The following is a 21,898-nucleotide window of genomic DNA, read 5'->3' as shown; positions in this document are numbered from 1 at the left end:
AAAGACAAAAGTTTTTAAAAATCTTATCAAAAGATTTAAAATTCACTGGAAAATGCATGGTAGATTCTAACAAACACGCGTTATCATAAATAAATATATATGTATAGGTAGCAATCTTTATTCGAAAACGCATGCATACGTATTAAACGTCTATATTTATGTTTGGAATGCGTGTACGCTTTCAGATGCAGGATTTATATAGCAAGAACACCTTATACATACGGAATACTACGCTAGTCAATTGTTCCAAGAGTTTGTATCACTCGAGTGGCTTGTGTGATGACATATCACACGAGAGGCGGAGCCTCGAGTGTGATGCGAAATAGCACAAGCCACGAGAGTGATACAAACTCTTGGAACAATTGACTAGCGTAATATTCCTTTTATTATATACAACAACTAACGAAAACAGTTAACAAATGTATTTCTTACTTTAACAAAATTGACAAAACAATGACTAAAACGGTACGCCATAGTTTATTTAAAACGCGTATGAATACAGTTTATGTAAATTAACGTGTAAACATTCGAACCGGGAAAACACAGGTTTCCGACACGCTTACCTTAATGCCATCGTTGATCCAATTTTTATAACAATTAAGTTGACAACTTTAATCCGATGTTTATAACAAAAAAGTTTAAACGATATGCACTCCACTTCTATCTTCCGTGTCTTTATCGAAACTTAGTTTAAACCACACTATTTTATTGTATTCCTATCGAAATATACATTTATGCATGATAAACACACCCTCCAAAATACGTTTTTAACACATAGTTTACTGCTAAAAAACACCAGGTCCGACATATCCTTACAGAGTTTAGATAAAACTAGTGTGTTTTGTCACAGAAATGACGTCACACGATGTACTACGTAATATATTTCGTAATAGGGTATATAAGTCTCGTCATGTGACCACCGATATTTCTATTTTCGGTGCGTGTAATGTGACGTCATTAAATGGGTCGAAGTAGTCCGGCTAGTCTGGTAATACGGAATTGGAAACAGCGAGTAGCGTAATACGGGATTTTTTATTTCAACGATTGATACAACCTGTATTTTGTTAAAAGCATTAAACATGTATATAATAAAGTTGCGTACTACACAAGAAATTCTTCACAGGAACGTTACTTAGAGATGGGTTGTGAAGACAGCTGTTCATATAATTATGTTTAGTTGTATTTGTTTTAATAGACTAAATGGGTATGCTAATTTATATATTCTTACGCCTGTTTTAATTTGTTCCTCATACATGCAGTAGATTATGAGAGTCATTAGGCTTAATACGATAAAATAATTTGGAGCGCATTTTAATAATTTGATTAAAGTGTTGGTAATGCGAGTTTACTTATAGAAATTGTCGATTGGTTCAAGCTTTGTCAGATTGATCAAATGTAAAGAAAGTCTCTAATTCTTTGTGATCGACTTATATTCTGAGGGTTCCCGTTATTTGAGTTGCCCTCCTTAGTACCCATGCATAAATCCAACAGGTTAGCGTTTATCCTGACACAGCTTTCCAGCCGCCTAAACTTCGAGTATTTAAAATTGATTTATTATATTATAAAACATAACACATAATAATTTTCAAAGATAAAGTGGGCGTTTTAGGTAAATGTTTAAAAATCAATATCAACTATAAGTTATACATAAAGAATACGTATTGCATATATTTATGTATAGCCTCTTCCAGAGTTGATGTAAGAGGATGAATGGTGAATAACCTTTAATGATCACAACAGTTACATTGAGGTTATACATAAATAAAAGTAGTTCTCCAGTTCGTTCCAAAATGATAATGTCTATTGCAAACTTCGCCTGTTGTTACAAGGCGTTTTATTTTTTAACAATTCTCATCTGCATAATGTACAATCGAGGGGATTTAACCCGATATGGCCAAAACAAAACCCGTGATTTAAAGAAATGAAAGTAAAACAGTACCCATGCAAATTTCAAGATGAATGACATAACAGGGAATAATTAAAGAACCGACATTTACACAATTCAGAGGTATTCCTTGATTATTTCCATGTCTTTATTTACCTCCGAAAAACATCAAGACTCATGTACGAGGACAGAAACAAACTGAAAGCCACAATTGGTGTTTTGGAAAAAAAACAAAAGACATGGGAATTAATATGAAAATGACGCATAATGCGTTATTGACTGTTTTAGACCCAGAAACAAAGGGATGACGTAATGCTGTAGTTGGTCGTAAGCGATATTTTGATGTTTGATAAAGATATTTATTTAAAAAGCGGTACATTTTCATTATGTGAGGTTTTTTATTGTGTAATATATATTTTGAACATGGCAATTCTATAACCACAACATCCGGTTACATGAAGACGCTGTTTGCTTAAAGAAAAACGCACTGATAAAAAAGTTATTTAAGACAATCGGTCAGCATGGGGTCAAAGTGTAGTTTAATTGCTAGAAAAATCAGAAAATATAATTGTCAATTTAACTCGTGATCTGAAAGCATTGTTTGATTTAAATTTTTCGACGAAAAATCGTTTACAGATATTTAAACGTTTGCCGTTTACAACGCCACAACTCGGTTAATAGCTGACTAGCGAAAGCGTTTATTCAATATAGTCTATTCTATTTTTTGTTGCATACGATCACTTCCAGCATTCTATGTAATTGTGTGGCAGACTTTGTGAAAACGCTCGAGAGCTTCTTTGTTTTGTACAATTGAACAAGGTTAAAATAGTCGCAAATAGATATGGTGACGTGAGATTATGATGTGAGCTCAAATAATCTTTATCTATTCTTATTAAGTTATTAAAAACGAAAACAAGCTTAAACAATATCAAATGTTACTTTTTGAATAGTTTTTATTCAAATTACATAAATCCTAAATAAGCCTCTAAAATTATTAATGCACCTTATCTACTGTTTGAGCCTATGATTACTTACACTATTGACAACTTTTATTTCTGCTACTTCAAATACTGCCACGAAAAATATACTTAAAATCACATGTTTATTCATCTCAAAATATAAGCTTCAAATATAATTTACCATCTGACATGAATATATGACAACGAAAAACTGCTTTGTATGCACAGAAATTCGTTGAAAAAAATATTTTCATTAAATAAACGAATTGTATTTGATTAACTTACTTGTGCATTTAGTATGAATTCTTAAAGGACATTAAAAAGACTTGACATATTGTGATAAAAAATGTGTTTGTTTTGGCAACGTACAACACACATAATTATGCACACAATTATGATCGCGTTTGTGATATCGAATGTATTTATACACAACAGAACAATACATCTTTTTTGTAAAACAGTCAATATCAGCATCATGTCGACAAACTTTCCCCAACTTGTTTCTTCATTTGAGGTTTTTGAATATTCATGGTCAAAATATCACACATTTAAAATACAAAGAAATGAAAATATACCGCTTGTTAAAATGTGTCCTTAAAATTCCACCATCTTTACTATACAGACATCAACATCTTACTTCAAACTTACTGATGCATCGTTTACGTTCAACCACCTTAAGGAAGCTGTATAGGAATATAATTGTGTAAGTTAAACGGTGTCCGGTTGATTACTCCAAATTTCGTTTGACGTTTGTGGAAATACTTATAAAGTAACTTACGTGCTACACCAGGATTTACTCAATGTTTATAAATAATTCCTTACGATTTCAAGACCTCTTAACGTATATTAGATAAGCCATATTAATAACAATATATCGAACAAAGTGACACTTATTTTTTAATCATTCAATTCAAGTATCCAGCGTACTGCGTCTTTGTTGTGTTATTGTATAATGCCTATAGTAACTGACACAATTCTTTACATTAATAATTCAATGGTATTGTGAAAAGAAAATTAACATTGTTAAGCAATCATTATTTCAAATACTTGACAGTATATGGTTAAATCATCTTGTTTAATTCTGCCTTTTATATAGTATTGTTTATATGATATAATGCAAATGTTTGCATAGACGATTCACGGTTCGATTAACAAATATATAATACATATGAACGTAAATGGATACAATACCAACTGTAGTATAAAGCATTTCAATGAAAAGTCGGTAATACTTTTCAGAATTGCTAAATATAAGATAATGAAGAATAAACTGACAATCGCAAAAAAAGCAGTGGACTTCAATCCCTTATGTCGATGTTTAGTAAACAACATGATCATACATTATATTCCTAAATATTTGTAAACATTTACTTAACCATTGACATGTTTCGCTTTTGTTAGTGTAAGTTAGCATTTTATAAAATCACTTACTGCATATAATAAAAATGTTGATAGGACGCATTTATATGTACAAGTATATTGTTTATTTGCGTGCTAACGCAAGGTGTACATCAATTAAACAATGACATCAAACGAATAGTTAAGGAAGACGTTCTTTACATAGTTAATTGATGCTGTACAAAACAAAAATCTCCTTAAAAGCGCTGATATTTAAGAGAATTAGTGCTTATTTTAAGAACATTTTAAATATAAAAATGTGCCAATTCCAGTTCAGCTGTGTGCAAAGCAAAACATAATTCAACAATCAAAGATGGTTATCACATCATAATATGCATACCGACATATGGTATCAGATTCATTTATTATTTAATTGGCATCATTAAACTGTATGTTAATGAGCGGACGAAAAGTATTTTAATTAATAAATCAGCTGAATGACTTACTTAAACTTAGAGCCGAAAATTTATAGTCTTATGAGAGAATAGTTTTTCCCCAAAATTGTGAATTTGTAAATAATTTCTAAATGCGTAATGTTTATATTTTATTTTTCTTAATTACTAACGGATCATAATCATTTACTTAACTTTGTTTAACATTTAAGAGCCTTCTCTTTCATTTTGCACTCTCACAAAAATCATCTATGTGTAAAAATGCATAAACATTTGTTGTTAGTTTGACGCATGTGTAAGTATATGTATTTATGATTGATTTATTGTTTTTGACGATGAGCTGTATATGCTTAAGTCGCAAATAAACTATCTGTTCTGTTCTGTTTGATTTTAGAACCAATGTAAAGGTTTTAGCACGACGCTTACGGCGGACTACACGACGAACTGGCTATGACAATAGCTCGGAGTTTTTATCCGACAACAGCCTCGCTTAAAATCTGCGATGACTCATCGCAAAATGTAAGACTCTGTTTCCTATGTTACGTTGAAAGTTTGTCTGTCTCGGAATCTAATAACCCTACCAGGGCTATGAGTAAATGTGTTTGTTTCATTTGAATAGAAATCCGGAAAACACATAAGATAGGATAAGATAGGTTTATTTTAAGTCGGCAAGTGAATAAAACAACAAACATAACCTGGGCAGCTTGTACAACCGACTATAAAGCATGGTGAATAAATATAGCAAGTGTATAAAAGCTGAAAGACTGAAAACAATTTGTAAATAAATAAGGCAAATATACATAAAATATATAGAATGATATTATAACATCATTATTATAACATCAAATATGGTAATTAAAAAAGATCAGATTTGTCTGCTTAAAAAGTCAGATAAATTAAGAAAACAATAAAATATCCACTTAATGTCTTGTAAATAAATAAGAGGTTTAAACACATATTTCAAGTACAGAAAAAATATATATTGCAGCGTTGTTACTAAACATTTCACATATAATAAGCATATATACGTAACACAGCACATTTTGGTCACCAATAGAAAATGCACAATAACTTGGATTTTTAAAACACATACATATATAGCACGTAAAAAGAAGGCAGAAGCTAGCACTTTTAGTTTGCAAAGATTACAAAGCAGCACCTCGAGTTACCAATAAACAATACACAGTATCTTGGTTTCTAATGTATCATTATCCACTTTAAATTGACAAAAAATTTAATAAAGTAACAGCATATCAATATACAGAGTAAAGAAAACATTGTAATATTCTTAGTAAAAGTTTTTTTAACATGAATTTAAGAAATACATATACAATGTAAATACAATTTGGCAAAAACAGCTTAATTATCAATGTTACTTAAATCATCAAATAAATAATGCCATCAAGCAGAGATGTACACAATATTGTGACATTCTTTTATATGAGTCGCCTTCTAAGAAAACTGTGTATAATGCATGTGCGTAAAGTGTTGTCCCAGATTGGCCTGTGCAGTCCGCACAGGCTAATCAGGGACGACACTTTCCGCTTAATGACATTTTTTCGTTTAAATGAAGTCTCATTTTAGCAAAAATCCAATTGAGGCGGAAAGTGTCGAACCTGATTAGCCTGTGCACACTGCACAGGCTATTCGGAACGACACTTTACGCACATGCATTATACCCAGTTTTCTCAGAACACGACTCATATGCTTCTTCTTCTGATACAGCTACCCTTTTAAATAGAATATTTTGTGCCGGCGCCTATTGGTTAAGGGACGAAAACTGTACAAAAGGTGCTCAGTTGGGTGTTCAAAATTATTTACATTGTAAGTGTTTTCAGGGGACAATGACTGTCACAGGAGTATGGGTTTTGAAAACTTCTACTGTGGCTGACTCATGTATGTGGGGAGGTAGTGAATTCCATTGTATTACTGATCTTGGGTAGAATGCGAAAGTCTTATGAAGCGTGTATTGTTTAAAACAATGGTTACTGCTGAGCCTAGATCGGTAGTCGACAGGAACAATGAGATTATCTGGAGGTGTGACGCCAACTATGTGGCGGGTAATTTTATGTAACATGTTAAGAAGAAATTTGTTCTGCCTGTTCTGCGTGTTTATCATCGTGTCAAGAAGCCCGATTTAGGGTGTCTATCATTATAACTACTGATCTTTGATGTGATAAATGTTTGTTACGAATCTACCGCACGTCTTTGTACATTTTTCAGTTGATTTATTTGAGCTTTTAAATTTGGGTGTTAGACACTGGAGGAATATGCTAGTTTAGGCATGACTTTTGATGAGCTAATTTTTAGGTTGCAGCAAAGAAATCCTAGTGCCTGGTTTGCATTATTAGTGATTGAGTTAATATGTTAATCCCATTTGAGATTACTTCGGAACGTGAGACCTAGATATTTGGCATGATTAACATTTTCAAGGATGTGATCATGTTATTTATATGAGAATATTATAGGGTTTCTTTTTAGTAATGCTGAGGATGTTGCATTTTTCAGAGTGGAATTTTATCAACCAGTCTTGCTCCCATAGACCAAGAGCTTCAATATAACTCTTTTAGCGCGGGATCCGAATTTTGATGGCCTTTGCAAACAGTTTGGATCCAGATGAAAAACGTGGCGTCTCATCAGGATCCAAACTGTTTGCTATTCTGATAGTATTCTTTGGAAAAAAATCGAAAAAAAATGCTAATTTTAGAAATTAAGTAGACAACATTTTAGCAGACAACAAATTTCCCAGCATGCAAACGGTTAAGTGGACTGATATCAGTTGTGTTTTACAAGAACGGGACAGTCTAAACCCGTGTTGGAAGTCATATGAATATTATTTTATCTAGGTGAGACATGATAGAGCTTGCAATGACATGTTCAAGTATTTTACAGCAAATGCATGTGAGTGATATCGGTCTGTAATTTATAGCATTAAGTTTGTCTCATTGTGTCTGCTATATTGTTAGTTTGCATTAACCAATAATACACAGGCTTTGAAAAGCTCACGCCAGATTGAAATAAAAATCTATAATCATCTTGAAGACATTAAGATAAGATAAGATAAGATAAGATAAGATAAGATAAGATAATCTTTTATTATAGTGACATGTGTTTACGTACAGGAGATTAACAGACATATATACAATGCATACAAGAACACCCGGCCTAATAGGCCTATAAGTCACCTTAACAACAGTGTGAAATATAACGTGATCATTATTATACAAATAGACAATGAAATATTTGAGCAACATACTTAGTTCAATGAATAAGTTAGCATCTTCTATATAATATATGTATAAGAACATAGCAAGAGTTCAATGATAATATGATATGTACAATTTTATCATAAGTAAGAAGACATATGCCTGAAAAATGTGTAATTCGTAGTTGATACTTAGAAGCCCATTTACATAATTATATGTTTATTTAATATAATTACATTATTTCAGTGAACAAAAGATGAAGTCCCTAGTTATTACGCATACACAAAGGTTTGGCTTTCTTCTTTCCACGTCCGTTATTATGCTACCAACAATCTGAAAGCAGTGAGCAAACAAATCTACAAACAAATATTTACCAATCAATTAATGTAATGACCAAAACAGTGGTGGGTTTTTTAAAGACGTTTTGCATCAACTATAAAAAAAATCAAACTTATGGTTTTATCCATTATCCTTATAATTATTGTAATCAATTTAACCATACTTGTTTAAAAAATATACATCCATAAACAAAAATATTTATTCATTTATTGATACTCATTTTGTTATCTGAAGCTAATAAGACTTATTTTCATAATTAACCAAGTCAAACTTTTACAACAACTTCCCCAAAATAGTCCTACTGACAGTTGATTATCTCTTTCAGTGCGGGAACCAAATTATGAAGGCCTTTGCAAAAAGTTTGGATCCAGATGAGACGCCACAAAATGTGGCATCTCATCAGGATCCAAACTGTTTGCTATTCTGTTGTATTCTTCGAAAAAAAATCGAAGAAAATGCTAATTTTAGAAATTCAGCAGACAACATTTTAGCAGACGACAAATTTCCCAGCATGCAAAGGGTTATACAGGGAATTACTTTTTATAGCGAAACGTGCTTTCCTGTGGTTATAAGACGTTCAGCGCTTTAATTATTATCTTCTTTTTATTGTGATATGTCTTTCAGGGTTTTAATCCATAAAAGTCTTACCTTTTGGCAGTATTGTATGTTTAAGTAAATCAGTTTTGGCAAGTCCTCTGGAATTCTCTCTAGGCTTTCACCCAGGATATTGTCATTACTTTGCAAATCCAGTTCCATCAATTTGCTAAAATGTACAAAGAAGAGTAAAGATTGGAAGAGGATTAAGAGAAATTATGTTTTGTTTTAATTAAAACAGTCATTGTCCTGCGTTGCAGTATTATCTTCACCAATATCATCATCAACTGCAGCAGCAGCATCATCATAATCACCTTCATTCCCAGCATCCAGAATTTTATGTATATAACTTATATTAGATTCAACTCCATGTGAGCTCTGTCAATACTTGGTACAACCAAGTCATTAACTGATAGAAGTGAAGTAATATAGGAAACATGAGAGCCGGACGCCCATGGTCGCTCACCTGAAACTTCATGGAACTGAACTGCTCTCAGCAACTTTTAATATGTTTCTGAAACCATTTTCAAACTTGGCCAAAATATCTACTAGTGAGTTATTAAGGTTACATAATAGTAATATTAGGAAAATGCCCTGCACCTTGACTGCCATGTTTTTCAACGGACAGAAAACATTTTCGAACTCAGCCCAGATATCATTAGAACAAATGTTAACCTTAACGCAGATTTCGAAACCTAAACGCGGACCCTAAGTTCAAGGTCAAGGTCACAGGGTAACAAATTTTGTGCGTATGGAAAGGCCTTGTCCATATACACATGCATACCAAATATGAAAGTTATATCTCAAGGGATATAGAAGTTATGAGCATTTTTCGAAACCTAAACGCAGATTTTGAAACCTAAACGCGGACCCTAAGTTCAAGGTCAAGGTCACAGGGGTAAAAATTTGTGTGCATATGGAAAAGCCTTGTCCATATACACATGCATACCAAATATGAAGGTTATATCTCAAGGGACATAGAAGTTATGAGCATTTTTCGAAACCTAAACGCAGACAGATGGACAGTCCGATCACGAATAAGGAAACAAGAGGGCCATGATGTCCCTGAATCGCTCACCTGACTAACCAAATACAATCCCAACCCAGATTTCATCGAATAAACATTCTAACCAAATTCATAAAGATTGGATGAAAACTGTGACCTCTATGGTCTACACAAGGTTTTTCTAATATTTGACCTATTGACCTTGTTTTTGACCCAAGGTGACCCAAATACAATTCCAACCCATATTTCATCAAATTTTATAAAGATTAGATGAAAACTGTGACCTCTATTGCCTACAGAAGTTTTTCTATTATTTGACCTAGTGACCTAGTTTTTGACCCCAGATGACCCAAATACAATGCGGACCCAGATTTCTTCAAGACAAACATTCTGACCAAATTTCATGAAGATTGGATGAAAACTGTGACCTCTATTGTCTACACAAGGTTTTTCTATTATTTAACCTAGTGACCTAGTTTTTAACCCAAGATCACCCAAATACAATCCCAACTTAGATTTCATCAAGATAAACATTCTGACCAAATTTCATAAAGATTGGATGAAAACTGCCTCCTCTTTTGTCTATACAAGGTTTTTCTATTATTTGACCTAGTGACCTAGTTTTTGACCTAGTGACCTAGTTTTTGACCCCAGATGACCCAAACACAATCCCAACCCAGTTTTCATCAAGATAAACATTCTGACCAAATTTCATTAAGATTGGATGAAAACTGTGTGCTCTACTGTCTACACGAACAAATTGTTGCTTTTTTCTATTATTGGACTTAGTGACCTAGTTTTTGACTCCAGATGACCAAAATAAAATCCCAACCCAGATTTCATCAAGATAAACAATCTGACCAAATTTCATCTTCGTGACAGGTGAGCTAAAAAACAAGAGCTGTTTGTGAAACACAATGCCCCCCACTGCGCTGTTTTGAAGCAATATATTTGACGTTTGACCTTGAAGGATGACCTTGACCTTTCACCATTAAAAATGTGCAGCTCCATGAGATACGCATGCATGCCAAATATCACGTTGCTATCTTCAATATTGCAAAATTTGACCTTGACTTTTGACCTTGAAGGATTACCTTGACCTTTCACCACTCAAAATATGCAGCTCCATGAGATACGCATGGATGCAAATATCGAGTTACTATCTTCAATATTGCAAAATTTGACCTTTGACCTTGACCTTGAAAGATGACCTTGACCTTTCACCACTCAAAATGTGCAGCTCCATGGGATACGCATGCATGCCAAATATCTAGTTGCTATCTTCAATATTGCAAAATTTGACCTTTGACCTTGAAGAATGACCTTTTAATTTCACCACTCAAAATGTGCAGGTCCATGAGATACACATGCATGCCAAATATCAAGTTGCTATTTTCAATTTTGCAAAAGTTAAGACCAATGTTTAAGTTTTTCGGAGGGACTGACAGACGCCGTATATTTGACCTTTGACCATGAAGGAAGACCTTGACCTTTCTCCATTCAAAATGTGCAGCTCCATGAGATACACATGCATGCCAAATATCATGTTGCTTTCTTCAATATTGAAACAGTTATGGCAAATGTTACAGTTTTAGGATGTACTGACGGACAATTCAACTGCTATATGCCACCCTACCGGGGGCATAAAAATTATTATTTTTTTTTTTTGGGGGGGGGGGATTCTCGGGTTGGGGGTGAAAGATGGTTTGGGTGGAGTCCATTGTGGTATGTCAGATAAGTGTTGTTTTGTCAAAGTATAAATCAAATCTGATCATATATAAAGAAGTTATGGCAATTTGAGCAAATTTTAATAATTTAACCAAGAGAGTCAAGGTCATTCAAAGGTCAGGGTCAAATTCACCTTGCCAGGTACAGTTCCCTCATGAAAGTAAGAAAGTATTTGAAGTTTGAAAGTAAAAGCCTTGATACTTTACAAGTAAAGTGGATCTAAACACAAAATTTAACAAAATATTAAAAGTTACTAAGTAAAAAAGGGCCATTATTCCATCAAAATGCCAACCAGAGTTACGCAACTTGTCCTGTACAGTCCCCTTATGAAAGTTAGCAAGTTTTCCAAGTCTGAAAACAATAGCTATGATACTTTAGGAGTAAAGTGGACCAAAACACAAAACTTTTCAATTTCCAATTTTCTAAGTATAAAGGGGCCATAATTCTGTCAAAATGCTAGACATAGTAATATAACTTTGCCTGCACAGTCCCCTTATGATAGTTAGTAAGTGTTGCAAGTATGAAAGCAATAGCTTTGATACTTTAGTAGTAAAGTGGACCTAAACACAAAACTTAACCAATTTTTCATTTTTGTTAGTAGTAAAAGGGGCATAACTCTAAAAATAATGCTGACAGAGTTATGCAACTTGACATACACAACTGTCTTGTTGCCATAAAGAAATATTCCACGTTTGAGTTAATTATCTTTGATAGTGTTAAAGTTATTTGACTTAATAAAAAACTTTCACCAACGGCAACGCCGGGGGGAGTAGTATAGCTCTCATTTTTCTTCGAAAAGTCCAGCTAAAAATACCAAGCCCCTTGGCGGCCATTTTTTTTGCAACAGACCGGAACCATTATCGAACTTATTCAAGATATCATAAGATCAAATGTTCTGACCAAGTTTTATAAAGAATTGGACAATAAATGTAACATAACAAGGTTTACTAAAGCCGTCTAAGGAAAACTACCCAAACGGAACCATTTTAAAACTCATCCAATATATCATTGGGACAAGGTCATGATCTGACAAAGTTTCATGAAGGTTGGACTACAAATGTGAGTTGAGAGTGTTCACAAGGCTTTTAATATAGCCAAATTAGGAAAAACGCCCTGCTCCCTGGCGGCCAGGTTTTTCAAAAGACCAGACGCATTTTCTGACTTAATCAAGATATCATAAGAACTTATGTTCTGACTACGTTTCATGTGACTTGTAGTGTTAACAAGGTTCTACTATAGCAATATTTCCATGCCGCTAGGAAGCTATGTTTTTCAACCATCAAGAAACACTAAGTTTCTGAAAATTGGGCAAAACATGTGACTTCTAGAGTGTTAGCAGGTTTTAATATAGCCATATAAGGTAAAATGCCCTGTCCTCTGGGGGCCATGTTTTTAACAAACTAGAAATACCTTCAAACTCATAAAAGATATCATAAGAACTAATTTTCTGACAAAGTTTCATGCAGATTGGACAATAAATGAGTGTCAACAAGGTTTAACTAAAGTCATATAAGGAAAACTGCCACGCCCCCTGGCAGCCATGTTTTTCAACTAACTGGAACCATTTTCAAACTCATCCAATATTTCATTGGGACACATGTTCTGACTAAGTTTCATGAAGATTGGACAATAAATGTGGCCTTGAAGAGTGTGAACAAGGTGAATGTTGACGCCACAATATCGACGACACACATATGACAAAAAGGCAATCATATAATCTCACCATGAGAACCTTGTGCTCAGGTGAGCTATAAAGGCATATCATTCAATTTCTAAGACATTGAATTTCTAATGAATAAAGAAACCTTTAGAAAACATGGTTTCTGAAATAAAATATGGACAAAGCACAGTACCATATAAAATGTACCCCAAAACTTTTCCTCAATTGCAAAAATACATGTACACAGAAATTAGAAACAAGGGCTGTCACGCTTGATAGAAGTTATGAGCATTTTTCAAAACCTAAACGCAGATTTCAACACCTCAACACGAAACCTAAGTTCAAGGTCAAGGTCACAGGGGTCAATATTTGTGTGAGTATGGAAAGGCCTTGTCCATATACACATGCATACCAAATATGAAGGTAATATCTCAAGGGACATAGAAGTTATGAGCATTTTTCGAAACCTAAACGCAGATTTTGAACCCTAAACGCAGACCCTAACTTCAAGGTCAAGGTCAAAGGGGTCAAAATTTATGTGCGTATGATTTCAAAACCTTAACGCGGACCCTAAGTTCAAGGTCAAGGTCACAGGGGTAAAAAGTGTTGTGCGTATGGAAAGGCCTTGTCTATATACACATGCATACCAAATATGAAGGTTATATCTCAAGGGACAGAGAAGTTATGAGCATTTTTCGAAACCTAAACGCAGATTTCAACACCTAAACGCGAACCCTAAGTTCAAGGTCAAGGTCACAGGGGTCAAAATTTGAGTGCGTTTGGAAAGGCCTTGTCCATATACACATGCATACCAAATATGAAGGTTATATCTCTAGGGACATAGAAGTTATGAGCATTTTTCGAAACCTAAACACAGATTTGGAAACCTAAACGCGGACCCTAAGTTCAAGGTCAAGGTCACAGGGGTTAAAAAAAATTGTGCATATGAAAAGGCCTTGTCCATATACACGTTCATACCAAATATGAAGGTTATATATCAAGGGACATAGAAGTTATGAGCATTTTTAGAAACCTAAACGCAGATTTCAACACCTATACGCGAACCCTAAGTTCAAGGTCAAGGTCACAGGGGTCAAAATTTGTGTGCGTATGGAAAGGCCTTGTCCATATACACATGCATACCAAATATGAAGGTTATATCTCAAGGGACATAGAAGTAATGAGCATTTTTCGAAACCTAAATGCAAAGTGTGACGGAAAGACGGACAGACAGACAGACAGTCCGATCACTATATGCCCCCTTTTCTTCGAAAGGGGCCATAAAAAACACAAAAGGCACATTTGTATTCATAAATCGCTTTTATAATAGCAGAGATGAGATAACTCTGTAGAAATAGGATCTATTTTCCAATTGACCAAAGAGGATAATACAATGATTTAGTGGAATGTAGCCAACAAGCTCAAACAGTCCAGGGCCACAGCTGGGGGTGCTTATATGCATATAACTTTCCTTCACTACCCACTGATAGTGAAGATTTAACAAACACGTCAATTCTGTACCAAGTACCTACCAGCAGTGATCCATAATAGATGCCAGTCCCCTGTCAGAGATTTTCGGCATGCCCCTCAGTGCAAGCTTGCACAGGCAAGGGCCACAGCTGGGAAATACAAAACAGATATCTGGTATGTACATGAACACAGCATAAACAAGAGCTGTCACCATAGGGTGACATATGCCCCCTATAAACGCTTTTAGATAAGTTATGAGCATTTCCCGAAACCTTAATGCAGATTTCGAAACCTAAACTCGACCCTAAGTTCAAGGTCAAGGTCACAGGGGTCAAAATTTGTATGCGTATGGAAAGGCCTTGTCCATATACACATGCGTACCAACTATGAAGGTTACATCTGAAGCGACATAAAAATTATGAGCATTTTTCGAAACCTAAACGCAAAGTGTGACAGACGGACAGTCGGATGGATGGACAGACAGTGTGATCACTATATGTACTCCTTTGGGGGCATAAAAATGTGTTATGTTAATTTCAGGTGACATACAAAAGATATTACTCCTATGAAACCAACTTGAATCTTTGTTTTAAAAAATGTAAAATAAATACAGCATAATTTCAGTCAGGCGCTAGAAAACAATAATTTATAACAAATGCAGGATATTTATTTCTCAGAGAAAAATCAGGAAGAGCCTTTAGGGGCATTGTTTTGTCATTTTCAACAGTATTATGACAGTAGTCAGTTGTTTAACACACTTTTTGACTGGGTCTGAAAGATAAAAGGCACTTATATATTTTGGCCTGAAACTAACAAATTGTCTACTTCAAACAGACATAGGGGGAGAATGGAAAGTATTTCATAACCAGGGGACCATTTCAATAAACATCGTAGTACACATTTACGATGCCATAAATTTTTCGAAGATGCATTATTGCTAAAGTCCATATCATTTGATTATACATTTTCAGTACTTAATTAATTGTATTGGCATCTCTAGCGCCGTATATATTTGATGAGCATGGTGAACTAGTTCCTGTACTTATAAAGACAACAAAATTCTCTTGTAAGTTCAAATTGTTGTACGCTCTTTTATAAAATGGCCCCCTGGTCTATGTATCAAATCTGAAATCCTCGGGTTTGTATTCCAGTGCTCTATCATTTGAGCTAGCTGGCAATGCCTAAAGGAGGAAAACTATCATTCTTTATACTTAGTATTTAAGTCAATATTTACCACTGAGCAATGTCCAACACCACATTATCATTGATAGCTTTACACCAAGACAGATCAAGGGTATGAAGATGTGCCAATGTCCCCGACTTGAAGAATGCACTCAATCCGGCCTTAGTGAAGCCAGAGCCATCCTTGAATCGTAGGTGTTCAAGATTATGACAGTTCTGCAAATAAACATAGGAGATATTGTTTAACCTATAAGTTTTGGGTGGGAGATGAATAATAATGGAAAAAAGTTTTTTTCAGAGAAAATTATTAAGTCCATGGCCTGTAACTTTGTCAATGAACAGTAATAAAACTGGAACTTAAGTCGTGTAGGTGAACTCACATGTACCAAATTTAGGGTCAGTATCTCAAATCAGAATTTTGGAAAAGATTTATTTAAAAGAAAATTCCCAAGTCCTAGACCATCAACCTTGTCAAATATCAATGGACCAGAATGAAAGTCAACCTTAATCTGTTAGTCATGCAAGAAGACTTACAGACCAAATATCTGCAACTGTTGTGAAAAAAATGTCTTGAAAACTGTTATGCTAGAGAAAACTTCATGTCCAAAGCCGGCAACTTTGCCACAAATCAATGGACCTGAATAAAACTCGAATTTGATCTGTATGAAATACAGGTAGACTAACACACCAAAAATAGATAAATATGTGAAAGTATTCATGAATAATTTCAACTCTCAAAACAAATTATGCCCTGCAGAGTGCTATATGCTCTCCTATCAGGGTCATACAAATGCTACAATCTGTAAACAAGCCCTTTCAACCATCAGAATAGCAAACAGTTTGGATCGTTCTGTGGCGTCTCATCTGGATCCAAACTGTTTGCAAAGGCCTTCAAAATTCGGTTCCAGCACGGAAAGAGTTAATATAAAGTCACCCAAACCTTCAAGTATTGCAGTGACTGGTCTGTCAAGCGCTTGCAGGATGAGATTTCCAGACATCGCAGATCCCTACACTGCGAGATAGCGTACAAACTTGCATCAGTAATCTCAGCCCCATAAAGCTTGAGGTCTCGCAAGTGAGCAGACTGTAACTTTACCAAGCTAAGGACTCCACTGCAATAATGTATGCAGCTTTCATAAGAAAATAAAAGTCTTCTAACATCATATTGTATAGCAACTCATTACTTTAAATTGTGCAAAGATAATTGATTGTAAAGAATATCGGGAAATTAAATCATAAACATTTAATCAAAATGTTTTATTTGCAGATTAAATAAATTATATGAATACCAAGTAATGTTCTGTGTTTGAATATGCTTAGGTTGTAACTAGAAAATGAAAGGTTCAATATTATGCTTACAATACATCTCAGTACTTAATTGTTCAAGTGAGTTTTTCAAAGCATGATAACACTTATTAATCTTATACTGTGTTGTTGTTTGAAATATAATTATTTACAAGGGCTTATGGAATATGGACACAACCAGTAGAAGGCAGTTTACCCCTATATAAAACATCTTAAACTATGCATACAGTGCTCACACTGGCCTTCAGAAAATAAAAGCCATCATTTTTTCCTTTAAAAAAAAAATAGCCAAAACAGACACGGACTTTTCCGCAAAATGATACTGATGGCAAAAAGAAAAAAATGAACCTCATTTTTTCTATGTTGTATCAAATGTATATCTATTGGATTTAAGTTATAATATATACTTACAAACAAGCATTATAACAGTATCATTTTCTTATAAAATATTATCATGGCTTTAAAATAAAGAATACAATCAAGGTTGTGGGTGTGACTTAACAAACCAGACATCAGCTACAGTTACATACATATATACTTTAAAACAAAAAAGATAAATACTTTTAGTAAAGTACTAGCAGGGACCTATACAAACAAAGGTCCCTGGTACTAGTAATAAAATAGTTAAAAACTGCTCTTTCAAATTGTTCAATTTTTAAAGTCTGTCTAGGTGCAAGTTCTGGTTAATACAATACAAAATATTGTCAACCGGACCATCCGTAACACCGCATATGTATTCGTTATTCAATAAAAATGTTACAAAGAACGCAGCATATTCCATCTTCTTTAAAGTATATTTATTTAGTAGCAGATATATGAAGGTAAACATTTTTTTTAATTTCCACCCAAAATATTCATTTGAAACACGCCTCCCTAGGATTTTAAATCACGCCTAGAAATAGTGTGCCAGGCCTTTTCCGCTCCATTTTGGGAAAACGCCACACTGGAATTTTGAGAATTTCGCGTGGGGAAAAAATAATAATCTCAAAACTGGCTCAATTGGGAAAAATAATTGCATGTAAATAGTGTTTTTTATATTTCAAAGAAGCTGTTAACTGGTAAATAACCACTATTTTGAAACCAGTCCATATTATTAAAATTTTACAAAATATTATGCCCATTTGTGATAAGTGTGCATTGCCATGCCTATGACAATAAAATATAAATAAACACAGTGTCAGTATTCAAAATACCCAATGTTTAGTTTGCAAATTAAGGTAACGTTATTTTGCGCATTTTTAGCGGCCGAAAAAAAATCTACTTTGCAATCGTTGGAAGTTGGGATTCAATTTTTTTTTCAATTGGGGAAAAAACAACCAGATTGGCATTGGGAATGGGGCCCATATTCTGACCCGTAGCATAGGGCGGAAAAGGCCTGTGTGCATGAACTTAAAGTAGCCAAACTAAACAAACCAAGTGTACTATTCTACAGCAATAGTTCAATCTTTGTGTGTGTCTGTGCCTTTTTTTCTCTCCAAATTTTACGGGACACATGATACATTATACATAAGCATATGTTTCCCCTTAGCCTTTAATCAATCTAAAAATTTAAATCTTAATAATAACAGGTAATTTGTTCTTACTACAGAGGATAACTACTTTTTTAAACAATGGTTTAAACAGGTAATTTAAGCTTGATTGGTCATTGTCGGCTCCGGTACTTCTTACATGTACCCTGGGTACTCTTAAGTATACTTACATGTACCCCGGTTACGGAAAATATTCCAAACCGTACCCAGACATTTTTATGCTAAATCGGTTTTTGTAAGCTACTTTTTAAAAATAAATTATGTTCACATTTATGTCAATTTTTTGTTAAATAGCCTCTTTATTATTGAAACTGATACTCAAAAACATATTGATGCAGTTTTTTTAAAAGAGAAGTTTGTTTAAGAAAACAATATTGTTTTACTGTAATCGGTAGTGCGTTTTACGAAATCGGATTATGGGCAGAAAAACAACATGGGTACAGTCTAATATCAACCGAGTATGTTTAAGTATATATTTACCGTACTTGAGGTAAATGTAAGTATACTTTAGATTACACTGGGTACATGTAAGTATTACCGAAGCCGAAAATGACCAATCGAGCTTGATCAAACACTTAACATAATCATTAAACTTAAACATTCTCAAATACATGTACACATTAATTTGATTATTGAATAAATATTATCAAATAAAAATGTGTTGTATATCTTAATGGAGTTCAGATATAAATACTATTTAAACAAGAGCTGTCACCATACGAGGACATATGCCCCATATAAACGCTTTGATAGAAGTTATGAGCATTTTTCGAAACCTAAACGTAGATTTCGAAACCTAAGCGGACCCTAACTTCAAGGTCAAGGTCACAGGGGTCAAAATTGTTGTGCGTATGGAAAGGCCTTGTCCATATACACATGCATACCAAATATAAAGGTTATATCTCAAGGGACATAGAAGTTATGAGCATTTTTTGAAACCTAAACGCAGATTTCAAAACCTAAACGCGTACCATAAGTTCAAGGTCAAGGTTTCAGAGGTCGAAGTTTGTGCGCATATAGAAAGGCCTTGTCCATATTCACATGCATACCAAACATGAAGGTTATATCTCAAGGGACATAAGAAATTATGAGAATGTTGAGAAACTTAAACGCAAAGTGTGACGGAAGGACAGACGACGGACAGACAGACGGACGGTCCGAACACTCTTTGCTCTCCTTCTGGGGCATAAAAAACAACAACATTAAACTAACCTGTCAGTGATCAAAGCATTACCATCCAAGTTAATTGCAATTATTTTCAAGTGCTCTGCTAATTTCTTCACATCACTGTTCTGTATGTTCCTACAGTAACCAAAATTCAAAGCAGTCAAACTTGAACATTGGGACAACACTTGAAAACATCCTGTTTGTAAATAATCGATATGATCAACATTAATCTTTTGAAGAACTGAACAGTTCTCGGCAACAATCTGTATTACTTTTTCCGTGATGCTTCTGCAGTCACTCAAATCAAGATCCTGTATTCTGGGGCATAATTGGCAAATTATTCCCATCTCAACCGGCGATATTAGAAAAGGCGAAGGCGAACGTGTATATGTAAACCTTCCTTTCAAGGATAGTTTTTTCAGTAATGGGGCACGTCTAATTACTTGCAGAAAATCCAAAAATGACAAGCTACGGTTATTCGAGAAATCCAGAACACGCCACAAAGAATGGTCCTTAGCCAATGCTCTCCATTTGTGACATACAGGTGATGCATTTTTACAAAGTTCCTGTGCATTTAAGTAAGAAAAAATATTCACAATAATTTCATCTGGAAGATTGTTAAATGGTGATTCATCTGCTTTTTCAAATTTTGAAGGAAATTCTTCTGACAAACCAGCATCTTAAGTGTCAGCAGCTACTCCTTCATTTAATGCCAAAGGCTGGGACCGGGCACAACCCATGACGATGAAGAATTCTGCAATTCAATATATCTGAATTGTGCAGCTCTACATGTATGTAGATCTATACTATAGTAAAGAATGATGTTGTATGTTTTGTATATATTCTGCAATGCAATTATCTGATGTGTGTATGAATAGTATAGTAGGATGTTATGAGTCACACCTGTCCGCCTATAAATTATCAGTGGGACGAAACGTCCAATGCCCTCTAGTTCTTCTTGAAAGCTCTGAGCTTTTATGAGTATGCTATGTTCTTGTACATTCGTGCCCGTTAACTATGTATTTCGCGCATGCGCATACAATGACAAGTATTTTTAGCCTTGTATAACTTTTATATCCTCATTAAAATACTATTTCAGTATTAAACCATCTGAAAATCGTCTTTGTTTACATATTTACTCTTTTTTTTCAACTCGTGATGGTGAAGGCCAATGATCTGCATCATCCAGAAGATTATTCTCATTGGATTCGTGCTCCTCACTTGACCGCGTTCTAAATGGGGCTCCCAGTGGGGAAGTTATTTTTTACGTAATGGATTGCAATGTCCTTTTTCTAAGACACAATTGAATGTGTATTTAATAATGGAAGCGATTTATTTATAAATATTAAACTCCAAATAAGAGTAGGGATGTTAATATTTTTAACCATGGTTACTTTCAACAAAATAATGCAAACGTGTTAATTGAAATATAATTGTCCCTGGCGTCTTGCATAATGAGTTACAATACCCTGTCGGGTACCTCTCAGTGCTCCGAATTAAGGACATAACACTTTCTGAAATGGTCAGAAGTGGGTGGGGTAATGTTAACGAATATTTCCCTATATAAGCTTTCTATATTAAGTTTGAAACAATATGCACAATTAAAATAGCATATACTTCAGTGATACATGAACCAGTTCTAATGAAATCTTTCAAAAAGAGTAAATAATCACATATTTTCCCCTTAAAAACCTCTTTCTTCCTTATTTTCTAATTTTCTTCATATATCCACTGTTACCAGCTGGAACATACACCACTGAAGAACAAAGTGTTAGAGTATTATTAAATATAACACACTAGAAACTTTGAAAAAAGCATCCTTTTATCCAAATATAGAAAGAAAAAAGTATGGTTGACCAGAAATGATAAATATAAATTTTATTGAAAACTTTTGAAAATGTGCAGGGCTCAACATTAACTGTTGTCCTATTGCCCCTGGCAAGTAAAAGTTGGGTCCGGTCAAGTTATTTCATAATGTAGTTGTCCGCCCGGGCAAGTGCAAAAAAGTAAAATGAGCATTTCATTTAGACTTTAATTCGACTTTAATTGCTGAAATTATTTTGTTAAATGTGCAAAAA

At 34.2% G+C, this 21,898-nt stretch overlaps 1 protein-coding gene across 1 annotated transcript; it reads right to left on the bottom strand.

Annotated features, from left to right (window-relative positions):
- Positions 1–7,835: 7,835 nt before the first annotated feature.
- Positions 7,836–20,690, bottom strand: LOC127874456 (F-box/LRR-repeat protein 4-like). The gene is made up of 6 exons (XM_052418802.1): positions 19,866–20,690; positions 16,760–16,931; positions 15,872–16,035; positions 14,700–14,786; positions 8,828–8,942; positions 7,836–8,173 (listed from the first exon to the last, which is right to left on the bottom strand). The coding sequence occupies exons 1-6, from the start codon at positions 20,165–20,167 to the stop codon at positions 8,078–8,080; spliced, it is 936 nt and encodes a 311-aa protein (XP_052274762.1). The 5' UTR covers positions 20,168–20,690; the 3' UTR covers positions 7,836–8,077.
- Between the last annotated feature and the right edge of the window lie 1,208 nt (positions 20,691–21,898).

This window comes from Dreissena polymorpha, chromosome 1 (assembly GCF_020536995.1).
Source record: "Dreissena polymorpha isolate Duluth1 chromosome 1, UMN_Dpol_1.0, whole genome shotgun sequence".
NCBI lineage: Eukaryota > Metazoa > Mollusca > Bivalvia > Myida > Dreissenidae > Dreissena > Dreissena polymorpha.
This window is presented reverse-complemented; position numbering and strand designations above follow the sequence as displayed.